Genomic DNA, 17,438 nt, shown 5'->3' with positions numbered 1-17,438 from the left:
ATGGAATTATTTCAACAAACTAGAACAATCGAACAAGTTGTGATACCGAGGCCAAGACTGCGTATATTCTGGCTTATTTATAACACATTTTGCCATCATCCCACTTGTCCGCAACAAGCATACTGGGGTAGTTCTGCCCATGCAATCACATCATCACCACCGCACATTACGCCAACCACACCATCTATAACTCGATGTCATCTCAAGATGCCACAGGCTTCTGAGACTCCTTCCCCTCATTTCGCCATGTCTTATCGCTCCCCGCCCCGCGGTCGCAGCAGACGCGTCCACCTGACAGGCTACATCCGGATTCATCATCTAGGCATATGATTGCGAGGCCGAAATACGTTTATAAGCAATGCCTCATTTGCTGCCTGGGCTGAATAAGACCCAGATTGCACAATATCCGAGCTTCCGAGGTCGGAACTTGCCGTATCTTGCGGTTCATGCACGATCGTTATAAACATCGGTAATGGTGCGATTGATGACGGTACATTGATTTGCGTCAAGGTTGATAAGCAGCCCTTGCCAGCCAGAATTTACAAGGAGATCATCCTTCCACGGCAAATATCATGACTCGTCGCCCAGTACAGAAAGTCGCCGTCATCGGCGCGGGAATCAGTGGTGTTGTGTCTGCTGCGCATCTGCTCGCTGCCGGGATCGAAGTTACGGTTTTCGAAAGGAACGACGCCGCAGGAGGAGTCTGGTCTGTATGACTTGGCAAGGTTCAATAAAGCAGCACTGACATTGATTGAAAGGCTACACGACGAGCGCAAACCTCTTGACCCCGTTTACCCATCCACAAAGCCCTCTCAAGCCGAGCGACACGATGACCCATTGCCAGAGGGAAACGATAAGCGAAGGCTGGAGCATGCGCCGCCAGGGTAAGTTGGTCCTTGGATCGCGGCAGACATGGCTAATCGCGTAGTCCGTGCTACGATGGACTCAGGAATAATGTCTCGACCCCCTTGATGCGCACGAAGCTCTGTGCGTGGCCCGACGGCACCCCTGACTTTGTAAGTCATGTGGTCATGAAGCAATACATTCAAGATACGTCTGCAAATGCCGGGGTGGAAAAAGCAACGGTCTATGGTGCGAGGGTGACAAGTCTGCGGAAAAAGGACGATCGGTGGGACCTTACCTGGTCGACTTTGATTGAAGGATTACACAGTGGACTCGTGGAAGAGAAGGATCATATCTCTGTGAGCGTCACTAACTCAGAAAGAATTCCTGGCTAGGCTGATCTCTGCAGACGTTTGACGCCGTTGTTGTTGCTTCCGGTCACTACCATGCCCCTCGAATTCCTGATATTCCTGGCTTATCAGACGCGAAAGCAAGATGGCCGGCTCGTATCTTCCACTCGAAGGGGTATAGGAAGCCTGATGGCTTCGAAAACAGAGTGAGTTAGCTGTGTCTGCCGACTGTTTAGGGATGCATGCTAACAATGATAGAACATTCTGCTCATCGGCGGAGGGGTCTCCGCTACGGACATTGCACGCGAGATAGGATCAACTGCCAAAACCGTATATCAAAGTACCCGAAACGGCGAATTCGATCTCCCTTCGTCTATGCTCCCCGAGAACAGTTTGAGAATCAGCGAGATCGATCGAATTGAAGTACAAAGTGGGATTCAGATACTGGACAATGCGCCTCTGCCTTTGGTCGTCCACCTGAAATCAGGACAGAGGCTCTGCGGGATTGATGGCATCATAATCTGCACGGGATATCACATCACTCTACCCTTTCTCAGGGAGTATCACGATGACGAGACCTCCGCCGCCGACGCAAACAACACAGTTCTCGTGACAGACGGCACCCAAGTGCACAATCTGCACAAGGATATCTTCTACATCCCAGACCCAACGCTCGTGTTTGTAGGAGTTTCATACTACACGGCAACGTTTACGCTATTCGAGTTTCAAGCCATTGTGGTCGCCGCCGTGTTCTCCGGAGCTGCGCAGCTGCCGTCCAAGGAAAAGATGAGAGCAGAGTATACCGGCCGAATCAAAGCCAAGGGTAGCGGGCGAGCATTTCACTCGCTAAAAGATGTTGAGGAGCACTATGTGGATGATATTCTGAACTGGGTCAACAGGGGTAGAGCGGCGCATGGACTTCCTGCGATTGAAGGGCATACCAAGACATGGCACGCGGCCAAGGAAGCTCAAAGGGAGCGGCTAAAACAACTCTTTGCCACCGGGAACAGGAGAGACAGTGGCGTGGGCGAGATCCCTGTGCTGGATGTGTGTAGCTGAATGAAGCATAAACTATAGAGTATCTGCCGGTTGTATCTAGGGTTTGGAGTCGATTCGCATTCATAGCACTGGGCCAGGTCTTCCAGCCTACCTGCTGGAGTATAGCCAAGGACCTATACCAAGCTAGCACCCACCACTGATCGTACATCTTATACTGTCGGATTCCCCACGCTCGGTGCAACCTAACCTTAAGCAGTGTCTGCGGGCGGCCCTATGGCACATCATATAACGATCTGATGGCGAACTTCGACTGTCATACTGTGATTCGACTGTAGAATGCCAACTCCGGGATCCAGCGGCCGTCGAACCACTGCCTATTCGGTCGAGTTCCGATATGCTGAACGCTAGCGAGTCGCCCGCTGGAGATCGCGCAAGCCCTGCCGACGATGAGGAATCACGACTCCCCGCTTCGTTGTCCATACTATGATCTCAGTCAGATAGAGGTAGAAAGCCCCTACAAGTAGGAGACAGAGTAGTCTTAAAGAAGCGGAATCCCAAGATAAGAACCTGAACCAGGACTGGATCCCTTCAACCTTAGACGTTGGCTCGCGATCACTTTCGCTACAAGAATGGCGCCAGCACCTGCTACCGTCGACGAAAGGGCTGTCGGTACAGCCGGGGAGATTGCCCAGAAACCAAAGCGGAAATGGGTCAGCTACATCTGGGACACCTTCGACAAGTCGCCTGAGGAGCGCAGGTTACTTTTCAAACTGGATACGGCAATTCTGACGTTTGCTTCTCTTGGTGGGTAGCTAGATAGAGCTTATGGAAATGGAACTGACCGTGTTTTCCCTAGGATATCTGATCAAGTACCTGGATCAGATTAACATCAACAATGCCTTTGTCTCTGGAATGTGAGCTAAGCCCTAGCCACTACTTGAGCATCACTGAACAAGATCACAGGAAAGAGGATCTCGGTCTCTACGGGAACGAACTGAATTATATCCAAGCCTGCTGGACCGTGGGCTACGTAATCGGCGAGATTCCCAGCAATTTGCTCCTGACGCGCATCCGGCCTCGGTACTGGATTCCAGCGATGGAGGTATGTATGACTTCTATCTATTGGGCTCCTTAATAAACTGCTGCTGATTGTCCATAGTTACTATGGACCGTTCTGACTTTCGCCTCGTCCCGTTGCGACAAGGCATATCAGTTCTATATCCTGCGCTTCTTCATTGGTAGGTCATACCCGACCAGACTGAGCCAGCCAATTCTAACAGCATCAGGCCTTGCGGAGAGCACCTTCTACCCCGGTATGCAGTACATCATCGGCTCCTGGTATCGTAAAGACGAGCTGGCGAAGCGATCGTGCATATTCCACACAAGTAGCGGAATTGCGAGCATGTTCTCCGGATATCTCATGGCCGGAGTTTATCGCCTTGGTGGACGAGGTGGCTTCAAGGGATGGCAATGGTTTGTCCTTTCCATGAAACTCTCAAATGGAAGAAATGATGCTGATGATAGACCAGGCTTTTCATCATCGACGGCGTTATTTCGCTTCCTGTCGCATTGAGCGGGTTCTTGATTCTCCCTGACGTCCCGGAGATCTCGAACCCGTGGTATCTGACGAAAGAGGTGTGTGGCGTGAACATGGCTGTTAGCTATAGCCCTAACTTACAGAGTCGTGCAGGAAGTTGCTCTCGCGCAGAAACGGATGGAGCTGGAAGGACGGAAGAAAAGAGGATCGTTCACAAAAGCGAAGCTGAAAAAGGTCTTCTCCTCGTGGCATATATACATGTTGACCCTGCTATACGTGTATGTTCGTCAGGCTGCGACTATGATGGTGGTCTCTGACGAACTACAGGGCGTTCAACAATGGTGCTGCCGGAGCACAGCCTATATTCCAACAGTGAGCTATGCTGCCCTGCCATTAGGACTTGAAGATACTAAAAGCCTTTCTTGCAGATGGCTCAAAGCGTCAACAAACCCTAAATATTCCATCGGACAGATCAACTCTTATCCCACCACTACCGGTGCAGTCCAGGTTGTAACGACCTTGATATACGCCTGTAAGTATTATAAAGTCTCCACGTGAACCTATCTAAGTGCAACAGGGACATCCGATTCCATCCTCGGCGGCAGAAGATGGCCACCTGTGATATTCGGCGCTGTAAGTACCACCCAACCCCCCCGTGCCGCCAGCCTTCTTACGTCGCAGTGTGTCAACATCATCGCATACGTCTCGCTTGCTATCTGGGATATCCCCGTAGGTTGGCACTGGGCGTGCTATATTATGGCGGGAGCCGGATTCGGCCTCAGCGGTCTGCTCATGGCGTATGTTGCTGCCCCGGTCCGCTCCTTTCGGAAATATCCACTGACTTTACAACCAGCTGGGCGCATGAGATCTGCTCCGCAGATAATGAGGAGCGAGCTCTGGTCGTGGGAAGCATGAATGAGATAGCATATGTGTTCCAGGCATGGCTGCCGCTGGTCGTCTGGCAGCAAATTGATGCGCCTCGGTACCAAAAAGGTTTTATTACGGTGACGATCTTGTCGGTGATACTGATTGTTTCGACACTCGTGACCGTCCGTCTAGACAACAATGAGAAAGCTACGAGGTGAGTGCTGATCTAGTTGGGACTCGAGCGCTAAGCTAACTCTCTCAGGGCTAAGGAGATGGCCGAAGATGGGGAGCTGGGGAACGAGGAGGGTTCAGAGACCTCATCAACGGATGGTAGGGAAGTTTCAAAGGTATAGTGAGAAGGCGGCAGACTGCAGATAGAGGTGTCGTATCAATGGTGGTTGATGTTCATGGTTGAGTACTCTCATGAAGTCATTCTGGCCGTTTTGTAGATATCGTCCGCTCTTACGGCAGCCTGAATGTACAAAACGGCCAGAACGCAAAGGGAGCAGCTTCCTACTCGTATCTGAAAAAGGAAAAGTTCATAATTGAAGTAAAGGCCGAAAGATCTCGAAAAATTACAACACCATCTGCCAGGTAACCCTCTTCCCCTTGACCATTGCCAAAACCCCCACAGGCAAGAATCGCTTGTCGACCAAACTCAACCCCCCAAGTAACTTCAATGGCTCCTCAGCGTACAACTGCAGGATCCACTTGAGTTCATTGTCCTCCCATGGGAACTCCATCTGCGAGCTGACTTTCCTCAGTGCACCCGAAACCTCCTTCGTGAGCTCCACGTCCATCTCATCCGGGACTTCCATCAACTTCTTGTACAGCGTCGCAAGGGCGGAGTCCGAGCTTTCCCGGAAGCGAGTAAACTCCTCAAATGACATGAAGGCGGTCATTTCGGTCTTGCTGATGACTGGGTCCACCTTTGACTCGGAATCTGGGTGAACCGCCGCATACCGCCGCCGGCGCTCTCGTTCGTTCATGTCATCAAACGTCTTCTTCGCCTCAAGGTATGCCTTTCTCTCGCTTTCCTTGTACTCATCCATGAGCTGGACGGGGGTCGACTCCAGGTCGTCGCGGACCAGGAGCGTCGAGATGAACGGGTTCCGTAGCCCAAGGCCGCCGAGCTGCTGGGGGAAGAAAAAGAATGCATCTGGCACATTGGTGATCCTGAATCGGGTCTCGATCATCTTCCTGAGATGCTCTGTCACCGTCGAGGAACGTCCATTGTCGTTGAACAGGGTGTTTTGCATCTTCTGGTAGGTGGAGAGGATGAGATCGACGTGGTCGCGACCGAAGCAGTAGGCCGGCTGGCCGAAGTTGTTCGTGAAGAAGCGGCCAATGCAGCTGTTCCAGGTGCGGATCCATGAGATCACGCTGTCGCAGCGGTCCAGTTGTTTCTTCAGCTGCTGGACGTGCTCTTCGACTTTCTCTTGGTCGATTACCCAGTTGCCGGACTCGGGGTCAAGGGTCAGGAAGCCGATGGTGACGGGACCGTTGGGCAGTCGCGAGGCGATCCCGGCGTCCTTGGGTTTGGCCAGGTAGACAGATCCGGTCTTGGAGTGATTGAACTCGAGCCCAGTGACTTTCGCGAATTTCTGCATCGCCTCCCATGCCAGGGCGCATTTGGCTGGGTTGCCGCAGAGCCACAGATCGTCATGGATGCGGTACAGCAGCATGCCGGACTCGCGGTTGACGGTCAGGTCCATAAAGAAGAGCACCAGCTCGCCCATCATCTTCTCCATTGCACCGGCCAGGGGAACACCTCTCTGACGTATGCGCGGCCCCATTGGGGTCCTTCCATCGCAGGAGCGGTCCATATTCAGCGGCGCTTGGAGATACTTGGTAAAGAAGTTGATCCAATCCGAGGAGAAGCCGACGAATGTCATGATGGCGAACAGAGTGCTGTGCGGAAGGCCGGTTGCGTACCACTTCATGTCAGATTGGATCACGGCTGCTTCGCCGTGTAAATGCTGATGAAAAAGAGTCTCCGTCGCAACGTGGCGCAGGATCTCCTGCTTGATGTTCCGCTTCGGGCCAGTCTGGCGGTCTGGTTTCTCGTCCTCGTCGTCACTCGCATCATCGTACGATGGTCGGCCTTCGAACAATGCCGTGTCTGAGATCGGCATATGGGAGAGGAAATAGGTGTCGCGGTACTCTTCCATGCGCAGCTTTTCCACATTATGTTGTCGGAAGATTTCGGTCAGGTAGTACTTGCGACGCAGGTTGTCGCGTTCCATCCTCACTGGGCTTTGAGTCAGCTTCCAGACTCCATCGCTGCCAAGAAGCGTGCTCTTGAAGGTGCTCTTGAGGATATTGCAAAATTTAACGGCGACAAACTCCGCGAAGATGGTCTGTAGCACGTCCTCATCGACCCAGATGCGGTATTTCCCGTTGGTCTGCTGACGCGGCAGAACGGGGATACCGTCCTCTCCTGCATGCCAGTCCCAGTTCTTCAAGTCGGCGTAACGCATGTTCAAAACGTCCGCAATCTCCGTCATGGCCACCTTGTTCTCGAGGAAGCCCTTGAGAACCGTCCGTTTCGCATCACTCAGCAGCTCCTCCATCAGCAGTCCTTGAATGCAGCGGGACAGAGAGGTGTGGTTAAAGGGCGCCTCAGTCTCCCAGAGGCTGTCACATTCATTCTTGACCTTCCTGCGAATCTGGTCGAGTGCAGCCTGCTGTTCCTCTGCAGGAAAGAGATCTTCGAGGAACGTGTGGATGTTGGCCTCACTGGTTTCGAAAGGTCGAAAGACGGCCGCTTCGAATTGGTCACACAGCTGCCGAAGACGTTGCTTTTGTCGCTCTTCCACAACGAGAAAGTCTTCCTCGTCTGCAGAGTCGTCGCCATCCGTGCTTGAAGGTGGATTCATCCACTCAGTCAACAGGCGGGAGTAAAGATCGGCGAGAGTCAATTTGCGACTGCGGGCGTCCAGCTTTGCCATCAGGGTCTTCTCGAAACGCTGTAACATATCTGCTGGAATTGAAGAGTCGTATCGGGCCTGATCCAGCCACCGTTCAATATGGCCGATCGTAACATCTCGAGAGGCGCCGGGATCGAGCTCCTTAGTGCCCGCGAGGAGATGATTCAACCTCTTGTGTTGATCGGGACTATTCTTGGCGCCATCGAGAATTTCAGCTTTGCGCGATTCATAGGCATTGCGCAGCTTCTCCAACTCGCGGATTTTGCTGAGGGTCAGGGCCTGAATGGTCTGGGACAATGCACTGTTTGAGGCCATGATCAGAGCGGAGATGATGCTTGAGTGAGATCCCCCGTGGTTGAGAGTCCGGTCATCTTATATAGATTCACGAGCTCGTATTCAGAATTAAATTGCAAGCTCGAATCTCCAAGCTCCCCAGGCAACGGTGTCTGCCTTGAGTCTTGAGTCTTGACCAGCCTCATTTCATCCGCCCTTCAGGCAGACACGTCACGTGCATCAGGCCGACAAGCGTCAGGAGTTCCCGACTTTTAGCTGAATATTATTCCTTCTTCTCTCAGCATCTTCTCGTGTCTTCTTCCCACTGGCTAAATGCTCCCGCTCTGAGGATGGACGGACGGTTTATGTCTCTCCAATCGGTGGATTCTATCGTCCTCCTGTGATGGCAATCTTGTCGATCAGCGTGATTCTCGCTGCAGCGTCGACATAGCCAATACTCCTATCTAGTATCTACCACTCCAACAGTGGCATGCATAAACATTCGTTGCTCGGATCATTGCTTGTCTTCGTTAATTCTCCGATAAATCCACCCTTCCCTAGGCCAATGGTCTGGTATGACAAGTGAAACATCGGAGTTCAGCAACTGGCAAGACGTAATGTTGAGCAACTAGAACGCAACGGGCCTGAGCAGGCATTTTAACTTGAGGTCATTGGCGATATCATTCCAATGATACAGCGCACAGCTATCAAATGAGCAGCGAATACTCGTGTTGCATCGCCCTCGCAGTGGCCACACCAACACGGCTTGTACACCTCGAAATGATGGCGGTGGCTGTCGCGCGATCATCGCTTGACGTCACGCTCAGTACCCATCGATCTATATAGATGTCGCAAGATCTGCCCGTCGAGAGGATGAATTTCCCATCAATATCATTAGCAATAATATCGACATACGACTTATTCTATACCATCGTCTATTATCAGAAAAAACATGCCTCTCTTCCATCGCGACTCCGTCTCCAGCTCCTCCTCTTCCGGCCGTAGCATCGAGGAGCCTAGTCAGCGCCGCAGCCACGGGCTCTTCGGGGGCCGTAACTCGCAGTCTTCCCACTCCTCTCGTCGCTCCTCCGGGGGCTATTCGAGCGGAGGGGGTAGCCGTCGCGGTCTGCTCAGTCGTCGTCAGGAAGACCCTTCGATCTCCGCAGCAAAGGACCAGGTGTTTCGCGCCGAGTCTGCCGAGAAAGCCGCCGATCGGGCCCTGAGGGAATCTCGTATGGCCGTGCGGGAGGCTCGAGAGCACGTCAAGCGCTTGGAGACCGAGGCGACGGAAGAGTAAGTTAACTGTAGCCTATGTAGATGCTGTTGTTTAACCCTAGCAATGATAGGGCCCGCCTGGCGAAGCATAAGCAGCATCAGGCTCGAACAATCTCGAAGAGAGCCAAGCCTCTTGGACGTATGTATTGTATCTATCTTCATTTCAAGGATGTTAACTGACAATAGTGATAGGCCATCACTAAATGACCTCATGATCGTCTCACGCGTCGTTGCATTTTCTTCGTTTCTCAATCGCTGTATGATACCGTGCTTCTACTTGTTCTCGATGCCTTTGTATGATAATAATGAGTAATGACATGTAATTCATTCAACGAACCCCTGTTCCCCTAATCCTAATACCAAGAACCCAACTAAGCATTAAAGTACTTCAAATAATCCATCTTCCCAATCGGCACCCCCTTCTGCCTCAGAATCGCATACGCGATATTCAAATGGAAGAAGAAATTCGGCAGCCCAAACCGGTTCACGTACGACTCCCCCGTAAACGTCAGCTCGTTCGGCCCCAGCTTGGTCTGGAACTCGACATGGTCCTTGCCCTCGAACAGCTTGGGATCCACGCCCTTGACGAAGTCGATGGTCTTGTCGATGCGCGCGTACAGCTGCTCAAAGGTCGTCTCGTTGTCGTCCATGGACACGTTGTCGACACCGGTGAGGCGCACGACGGAGGCCTTGGCGGTGTTGCTGCAGGTTTGGATTTGGAAGGTCAGGGGCCTCATGTCTGGGCAGAGACGGGCGTCGACGAAGTCGGAGAGCGGAATGTTGTTCTCCTTGGCGTATTGTTCAGCCTTCTGGAGGATGAGCGTTAGGGTTTCCAGGCCCTTGAGCAAGGTGGGCACCGTGTAGCTGTAGACGGGGGAGGTCATTGTGGTGGTAGGGATATGGTGCAATTGAGGTTCAGGATGAGGAAGATTGGGCTGTTCTGATTGCTCTCTTGAAGGTAGTCAGCAGGGTGGTATTTATACTCGCCCTCGGCGATATTCTTCGATATTATTACTCCGTACAGAGTAGAGGAAATATCATACTGGCTGAGGCTGAACCTGAACCCCGCCATCGATCCCGAGCACAACCAGAAGTTCCACCACGATTACCAAGCATTTTCTATCCTCGTCTAGAAGATGATTTGTAATACGTCCTTGGGTGTAAATCCTCCCGAGTAATAATAATCAAATAATAATCATAATGCTGCACGGCTGCTCATGAAAGTAGTAGTAGGAATTAGGATGGAGTATGGAGTACAGGTTTGGCTAATAAGAATGCTCTCAAGGTACGGCCACGTTCCGCTTTGGGAGGGGTACATGGGCTGATGGGCAGGAACAGCGCGAAGATCAGACTTTAACCAGTCCATTCTGCATCCTGACGAAGATGACCTTCTCTTGAGGAAACGCGGACAAGCAGTAACTCGGCAATTGGGGTTGCGCCGATCGGATGGATGTTCCTCCTTGAAGGAATACGACGTGTTCCGGTGGTGGAATGAGGTGTTCCCAAACCCATTGGGTGGAGAGAATCCTTCTTGCAGACTGAAGGAGGAGGCCGTGATGGTCGGATACTGCAGCGAGTGTGTTCCTCGCTTGACTCGACAAGATGCACTTTTTTTTTTGTTTTTTTTGGACGCGATTCAGTCTTGCATCATGGGCGACCCGCTGATCAGATTCGAGTTACGACGCAACTGTTGACAAGGTACAACGCGGGTGCAGTATTACTCCGTATAGATGTCCTGCCGTGCTTGGTTACCAAAGGGATATACTATTCAGGTTGTTCGGGATCATTGAAAGGCCTCGAGTAACAGCCAGGGGTACTGCTCTTTGTCTTCCACTTTTTGTCGAAGTAGTCTCAACGTATTAATGGACCAATGGTCCATCATGATGCAGAAGAACGCCCCTTCGAGAATCGTGTTGTATGTGATCGTACTCGATGAGAAGGTATCCAATACCCAGACCCAGCGTCTTCGCAGTGCACCCGCTTTTGTGACGAACATAAGAAGATGGCACCGGGCGTCCGAGAAGATTCAGTACCCGACGGCGCAAGAGTTTGGCAAATGAAGATACATGCTGTCTGTCCTGTCGACAACCCGTATCCAAACAGCCGGGGAATAGGGACATCGAGATTCTCAACACCGTCTAACGCTAGCGACACTTCATCGATCTTCCTGAATATATAAAGCCATGGAGGAGAAATCTGGCGAGAGATGAACAGAAGGCGCAAGAAGAATCATTCCAGTCGGTCTGTTGCAGCGCGCTAGTCTGGCTGGATTCATGACATCCCGTGGGAAACAGCTATATCGTTGTTATATTGGGTTTCTAATCTAGCCCTCCTCAGGCGAGAAGAGAAAGCTGGCATATAGGGCTGAAGGAATGTATCTGTTATTACAGCTTGAATCGGTGCTGTGGCACACTTTTCGAAATGGTTGATCTAGCATTATCCGCCAGCTCTGATGATACAGACAACCACCTGCTGGGCTCTCATCATATGGGGCAAAGGATCAATGTACTACACGAAAATTCATTTTGATTTTTTGGCAACGAGTAGAAAGAGATTGATCAGCACTTGTTGAGCCGGACACTGGAGCTCAATAGATGGGGCACCGCCAGTCAGTTGAAGTGGCGTTGCGAGCTGAATGGACCATGGAAGTCATAGATAGATGGGTAAGTAGGCAGCTCAACTTATCATCTCTCTCTCTCTCTCTCTCTCCAGAGAACCGAACATTGAAGACCCATCAACTATCCTTTGCGTCTTCCCAAAAATTGCTTGTATACAATCAAACGGATGGCTTCAGATAGTCCCGATTAGGAAATTCTACATTCTCCACACGGGATGATTCATCCTCTCTCGTTCTGACCAATCGGAAACGGAATCGACATCAAGCTCCAAATCTGGTAGAACGGCCTTGGCGGCGAGAGGAGACAAAGAAAGGCTCGCCATCACTTGCCTTCTGGCAATATCCGACTGCGACGTCGCTGGGGATCGATACAAGATACTCCCTCTGCAGCCACTTTCAGCTATCGATGAGCCTACTCAATCAGTCGCGAAGAAGACGCCGGGAGTTTACCGTAAGCTGCCCATCCATCTCTTGTGGGTTTGTCTCACTCTCGGGCAGTCAGGCTAATGCGGTATCCAGGGATGTTGGCGATGCCGGGCCCGCAAAATCAAATGCGACGAGAAAGAACCATGCTCGGCTTGCGAGAGGCTCGGTCTTCCATGCGATCAATCTACGGCTCGACTGGTGTGGCTACGGCCGGGAAATCAGCACTCATATCGATCCAACGGGCGACGAGATATGCATTGTGGTGGGTTTGCAGGAGATAGGTGGGCTGTGTCATTGAGGGATTGTATCTGACATTGCGGACAGAGCGAACATGGGATAACATCCCTATCTTCTCGTCGGACTGGATAGATCTACTTATTGCCGAATGCGATGACACTGAAAAACCGTCTTCTCGTCGCGGGCGACTTGCCGTCGAATACAACCCCTTTTCCGTGTTCCCTGTCATATCAACTGCGAAGCAGCGCCGACGTCCCTCATGGCCATATACCTTCAATCGAGGCTGGGAAAGCGGAGGTCTGATGCCTGCTGGGCCTCGGGATTGTTATCTCTTCCATCACTATGTCACGCACGTCGCCATCCACATGATGCCATTTGACCATCCTCTGAACCCTTGGAAGTTGTACTATCCTTCTGTCGCTTTGCAGCTCTCCAACCCAGAGGAAAAGGCGATGTATCACGCTCTCCTCGCCCATGCAGCCTTCAGTCTGGCACATCTGTCCAGTCCCGGCCGGATCACAATGGATGCACTGGCCGTGTGGCATTACAATGCCTCGATCAAACATCTCAACCAGGTGCTTCAGTCCGTGGAACCCAACCACAGGAGCAGTACCACCTTGGCCGCGATCATGACTCTCATGATGGCCGAGGTGTACAGCGGGCAGTCATGCAGGTGGCATTACCATTTGCAGGGTGCGTGGGCCCTGCTCCTAACGTACCGCAGGAAGCTCTTCTGGAACGAGTCCAATTTCGCATGCTTCTCCACGCAGAGTCTCCTGATCATCCGCATCATTGGCGCTACGTGTTCCTCAGCCAGTCATAGAAGCACTCCGGCTGTAGCTGAGCCCGCTGAAGCGCAGGTGGTCTCTGCTATACTCTCCACGAAGCATTGCGGTTTTACTATCGGAGCTCAGCAGACACTCCTGGAATGTATATCGACCATCACTAGTGTGGGAAGACGAATATGGTCATCGGATAGACCGACTACAGATGAAGTCCATTGCATCATTACTCGTATCACGTCCATGCTAGATGCCTGCCATCAGTCCGCGCAAGACCTCCACGATCTGGCTCGCTACCAACTGGACGGCTTCACCTACGCCACTTACATCTATCTCTACCGAACTCTTTTGGATGTCCCTCCACGCCAGGTATCGCACTACGTCTCGCTAACCTTCCAGAGTCTCGCCGCCTTCCGGGGGACCAGTGACGGAAACTACTCACTGTGGCCAACGTTTATCGCTGCAGTGGAGGCGTCGACAAGTGATGACCTGGAGTCGGCGCGTGCATGGCTAGATCAGGCAACCTCCTTCGGGTTTGGGAATCGGATCCTCGTACGCCGAATTGTTGAGGAGGTATGGCGAAGGCGAGAACGACTACATCAGGAGACGGGGCAGGATCTGGGGCTGATCCGTGTGGACCGCAGGCTGGTTGCGGATGAGTTGAATATTGATGTCTTGCTGGTTTAATACTAGCTCCTTGTCTTTGTTGAAGTTTGTTCCAAAATGGGTTCGGTCGTCGAGGACTTTGATTGATTGATGCTAGTACGGTCCTATTCCTATGTTTGTACATACTGGTGGACACTGTTGTTCCACTCGATGTGTATTTTGGGACCCTCCAATAACTCCAGGTGACTCCATATCATTTCCCAATCAAGCAAAATACCATGAAAACAAGCACGTCCCTACATGTCCTTGACGAACCCAACCTCCACCAGCCGTTCCGCCTGAACATTCAGTTGCTGCACCTTCGTCCTGCTCGCATCCCGCATCCACAGGAATACCCAGAGTACCACCCGTCGCAAGATATGCGTCTCAGCCGCAATACGCAGCTGCTCCTTGCCCACGATATAAATGACCTGCGACTTCCAGGCTTGGTGCAGCGCATCGAGTTCTGCATCCGCAGCCGGGGTCCCAGACAGACGCTCCCGGATCAAGAAATCCCGGAGCTGGTCTAGCACCAACACCCCCAGATCGGGCGTGACGATCTCGTCCGTGTAGCCGTGTCGAACGATCAGCCGGAAGCAGTTGGGGATTGGCTGCTTTCCGGGCCCGGAGCCGTAGGTATAGCACCGGCTCACGGCGTGTCTCTCGTCGGGCGCGACGGTCGGGACAGAGAGGGGCCGGAGATGGAAGAATACGGATACCTCCGGCGCGGCGCCGAATTTCTGGACGAAGTGGAGGAACACCGCCGGCGTGGTGGCGGGGCTGCCGGATTTATCGAAGAAGATGCCCAGTCCGCGGATGGGGGTGATGGCCGAGTTGCCGAAGTCCGGGTGCAGGGTGAGTTGGTTGTCGCGGAGGACGGTCGTGCGCGACAGCGGGACATTGTCGCTTTCTTCGGCTGTCCATTGTTCTTCCTTGCCGTATCGCCAGAGCACGAAGATGAGGGTCAGGGCCACGCCGAGCATGATGGTGAACCAGGCCCCGTGGGGCACTTTGCTCAGCGCGGCGGAGAGGAACATGCCATCCCAGAGGGCAAAGACGAGGAAGACGGGGAGGACGAGGTAGATGGGGAGTTTCCAGACGATGAGGGCCACTACCGACACCATGCAGGTGGTCAAGAAGGAGACAAGGATGACGCATGCGCCGTACGCCTCTCCCAGGGCAGTTGTCTTGGATCGATGTCAGCAATCGTTCGTCAGGAGGGACAAGGGACTTACATTATTATAGACCGCAGTGACGATAACGGTGCCGATCATCATCAGCCAGTTGGCGATTGGGATGTAGACTTGCCCGTGGAACGTCTTGGAAGTGTGATACAGCTTGATCTGAGGGAAGTAGGAAAGCTTCATGATTTGCGATAGCAACTGTCTTCGGTCAGTCTCTCTGAAAAGAAAGGATGAGATTCATCATACCTGGAATGAACCTGTAATAACCGCCTGACTAGCGACGATGCAGGCGAGAATGGCCACCACGAGACTCGGATAGAGCATACCAGGTGGCACAGTCAAATAGAACGGATTAGCATAGGCGCTTGGGACACGACTTAGGTGAGCCCCTTGCCCGATATACTATCCTGCAGTCTTAGTACATGGCATCAAAATGGCTATGGGTTCGACGAACCGCTATCAGAAGGCATGGGTAGACGAAACACAGCCAGGATATTTGCACTGCTCTATACAAAATGCTTAGCACTTTGTTCTCAAACAATCAAGATGACAGTGAATACAAACCGTTTACTAAAAGCGCCCAAATCGGCAAAAAGCGTCTCAACGCCAGTGAAAGCAAGAAGGATGCCACCCAACTGCAGCCAGCCTGCATTGCCGTTGCGAACCAGGAATGAGCCAGCAAAGTAGGGCGAGAAAGCTTTCAGAACTGATGCATCATACATGGCAAGATTCTGCGACGGTTACTACTTGACTGAAGGGGTATGATGGTTTCTTGACTTACGTAGATCCCAAAACTCAGGTTGAACAACAACCAAATTATCACGATCGGCGCAAAGGTGCTTGCAATCTTACTTGTCCCGAGCGGCTGGATGAGGAAGACGACGACTAGAATTGCACAAGAGACGCCAATGACGGTGGAAGATGAGATGTCGGGATTGACAACCGTGATGCTGGGCAGGTTAGTCGCTGCCCTTACACATGGTGGCAGTTGCACACATACCCTTGAATCGCTCCCAGGATTGACTGAGCCGGTGTCAAAACGCCATCTGTTTTCGATCAGCACTCGTTGCCGAGGTGCACGCGATCATTGTTCATACCAGCCAGCAGGAGTGATACGCCAAAAACACCGAGCACCTTGAATGCCCACTTCATGAAGGTGCTTCGCTCAATCATATTGCGGGCCATCAGATTCGGCTTTTGTAGATCGTCGGTGTCATGCCGCTGCATGCGGACCATATTGCTGTGACGAGGATCGCGGCGGACTAGGTTTGCCTACTTTGGTGAGCAGGGTTATCCTCGCATCGTGGGTGAATCAAAGACATACGTATCGAGAGATCAGGGAGTACAGGGCAAAGGTACCTCCCTCCCCTTCATCGTCGGCATTGAGCACAATGCAGACATACTTGATGGTGACCGTAATTGTGAGCGCCCAGATGATCAAGGAGACAGCACCGAGAACGTCCTCGTAGCTTGGCTCGCTGCTGAAGGTGGAGGAGTAGACATATAGGGGACTGGTGCCGATGTCGCCATAGATGACTCCAAGCGATTGATACGACAGCCTGGGTCATTGAGGTCAGCAAGGGTAGTTCTCTCAATCAAATCACGTTAGAGTACACTAACCATGCCAGACTCCAACCTGTGAATACCTAGATATCTGTTAGCATTAATAGTGATGCCGTTGGACCGTGACTGACCTGTTTCTTGTGAAAGTCTCTTTCATCCACATACTCTGCATCAGCTATCGAGGCCAGCTCAACATCTACCACCTTTTTGTCGGCAGTAAACTTGCGTTGCAGGGGGTTGCCTTGATGGGTTGGACGGGACGAAACGACGCCACCAGTTGAGGTCGGGGTGACAGCCTCGGTGCTATCGCTAGAGACTTTGATGTCTGCCATTACAGAGAGCCCTGATTCTGCTCAGGTAGACACGAAACGCAACGACCGATTCTGGCTCTCACCAGGGGGGTCGAATCCCTTTATGTTTGGTCCGAGGAGGCCATCGTAAAGCTCCTAGCCCCGTCGGCGTAGAATGCTCTGGTTAGCATTGTCGCTACTGATGGGCTACATTTGATAACGGATAACCTTGCTATCAAACAAAATCGATATACTTCTGGACGATGAGAAAAAGAAAAGTAGTACCTGCGATATGACAAAAGGTGCAGAGTGGAGGAATAAATCCCGCAACAGTGCAGCTACGAGATCAGATCTCTTAGGAACATCACCACATGGGCTTACCCCACGTGTAATTGGATCGATAAGGCAGCTACCTAAGTAGTCAGTCTCAGCTCATCCAGATAAGAGTTGATAGTCCTCAATGCTCGGCCAATGTGCTGTGACGGCGGCGGGATTCGACGAGGCATTTTCTCCTCCACACAAACTCCGTCCGTATACCTCCCCATCTTTTTGAATATACATACAGAATACATATCACCATGCCTCCAATACTTGAGGAGATTGAGCAATGCTTAAATTAT

At 52.0% G+C, this 17,438-nt stretch overlaps 7 protein-coding genes across 7 annotated transcripts, besides 1 other annotated feature; 4 read left to right on the top strand and 3 right to left on the bottom strand.

Annotated features, from left to right (window-relative positions):
- Positions 1 to 572: 572 nt before the first annotated feature.
- ACLA_063560 (putative FAD dependent oxidoreductase) lies at positions 573 to 2,252 on the top strand (the record flags this gene model as incomplete). Its single annotated transcript, XM_001273813.1, has 5 exons — positions 573 to 706; positions 759 to 884; positions 929 to 1,202; positions 1,253 to 1,399; positions 1,452 to 2,252. 5 exons carry the CDS (start codon positions 573 to 575, stop codon positions 2,250 to 2,252), a joined length of 1,482 nt encoding a protein of 493 aa, XP_001273814.1.
- Positions 2,253 to 2,821: 569 nt separating this feature from the next.
- On the top strand, positions 2,822 to 4,949 carry ACLA_063550 (putative MFS transporter Liz1/Seo1; the record flags this gene model as incomplete). The annotated part of the gene is made up of 12 exons (XM_001273812.1): positions 2,822 to 2,996; positions 3,049 to 3,106; positions 3,156 to 3,294; positions 3,352 to 3,430; positions 3,479 to 3,665; positions 3,722 to 3,827; positions 3,883 to 4,007; positions 4,057 to 4,101; positions 4,158 to 4,261; positions 4,307 to 4,526; positions 4,583 to 4,810; positions 4,859 to 4,949. 12 exons carry the CDS (start codon positions 2,822 to 2,824, stop codon positions 4,947 to 4,949), a joined length of 1,557 nt encoding a protein of 518 aa, XP_001273813.1.
- A 222-nt stretch (positions 4,950 to 5,171) lies between these two features.
- Positions 5,172 to 7,841, bottom strand: ACLA_063540 (uncharacterized protein; the record flags this gene model as incomplete). Its single annotated transcript, XM_001273811.1, has 1 exon — positions 5,172 to 7,841. The coding sequence occupies one exon, from the start codon at positions 7,839 to 7,841 to the stop codon at positions 5,172 to 5,174; it is 2,670 nt and encodes an 889-aa protein (XP_001273812.1).
- Positions 7,842 to 8,751: 910 nt separating this feature from the next.
- On the top strand, positions 8,752 to 9,254 carry ACLA_063530 (uncharacterized protein; the record flags this gene model as incomplete). Its single annotated transcript, XM_001273810.1, has 2 exons — positions 8,752 to 9,092; positions 9,146 to 9,254. The coding sequence occupies 2 exons, from the start codon at positions 8,752 to 8,754 to the stop codon at positions 9,252 to 9,254; spliced, it is 450 nt and encodes a 149-aa protein (XP_001273811.1).
- A 191-nt stretch (positions 9,255 to 9,445) lies between these two features.
- Positions 9,446 to 9,958, bottom strand: ACLA_063520 (DUF1993 domain-containing protein; the record flags this gene model as incomplete). Its single annotated transcript, XM_001273809.1, has 1 exon — positions 9,446 to 9,958. One exon carries the CDS (start codon positions 9,956 to 9,958, stop codon positions 9,446 to 9,448), a length of 513 nt encoding a protein of 170 aa, XP_001273810.1.
- A 1,803-nt stretch (positions 9,959 to 11,761) lies between these two features.
- Positions 11,762 to 11,783: a microsatellite.
- A 314-nt stretch (positions 11,784 to 12,097) lies between these two features.
- On the top strand, positions 12,098 to 13,823 carry ACLA_063510 (fungal specific transcription factor domain-containing protein; the record flags this gene model as incomplete). The annotated part of the gene is made up of 3 exons (XM_001273808.1): positions 12,098 to 12,398; positions 12,442 to 13,284; positions 13,387 to 13,823. The coding sequence occupies 3 exons, from the start codon at positions 12,098 to 12,100 to the stop codon at positions 13,821 to 13,823; spliced, it is 1,581 nt and encodes a 526-aa protein (XP_001273809.1).
- A 215-nt stretch (positions 13,824 to 14,038) lies between these two features.
- ACLA_063500 (putative potassium transporter) lies at positions 14,039 to 16,860 on the bottom strand (the record flags this gene model as incomplete). The annotated part of the gene is made up of 11 exons (XM_001273807.1): positions 14,039 to 14,968; positions 15,017 to 15,163; positions 15,212 to 15,367; positions 15,420 to 15,471; positions 15,530 to 15,696; positions 15,747 to 15,915; positions 15,966 to 16,011; positions 16,063 to 16,237; positions 16,290 to 16,524; positions 16,586 to 16,611; positions 16,660 to 16,860. The coding sequence occupies 11 exons, from the start codon at positions 16,858 to 16,860 to the stop codon at positions 14,039 to 14,041; spliced, it is 2,304 nt and encodes a 767-aa protein (XP_001273808.1).
- Positions 16,861 to 17,438: the final 578 nt, after the last annotated feature.

This window comes from Aspergillus clavatus, genomic scaffold, assembly GCF_000002715.2.
Source record: "Aspergillus clavatus NRRL 1 1099423829796 genomic scaffold, whole genome shotgun sequence".
NCBI classification, from domain to species: domain Eukaryota; kingdom Fungi; phylum Ascomycota; class Eurotiomycetes; order Eurotiales; family Aspergillaceae; genus Aspergillus; species Aspergillus clavatus.
The sequence above is the reverse complement of the archived record's forward strand: the minus strand, read 5'-3'. Positions and strand labels throughout refer to the sequence as shown.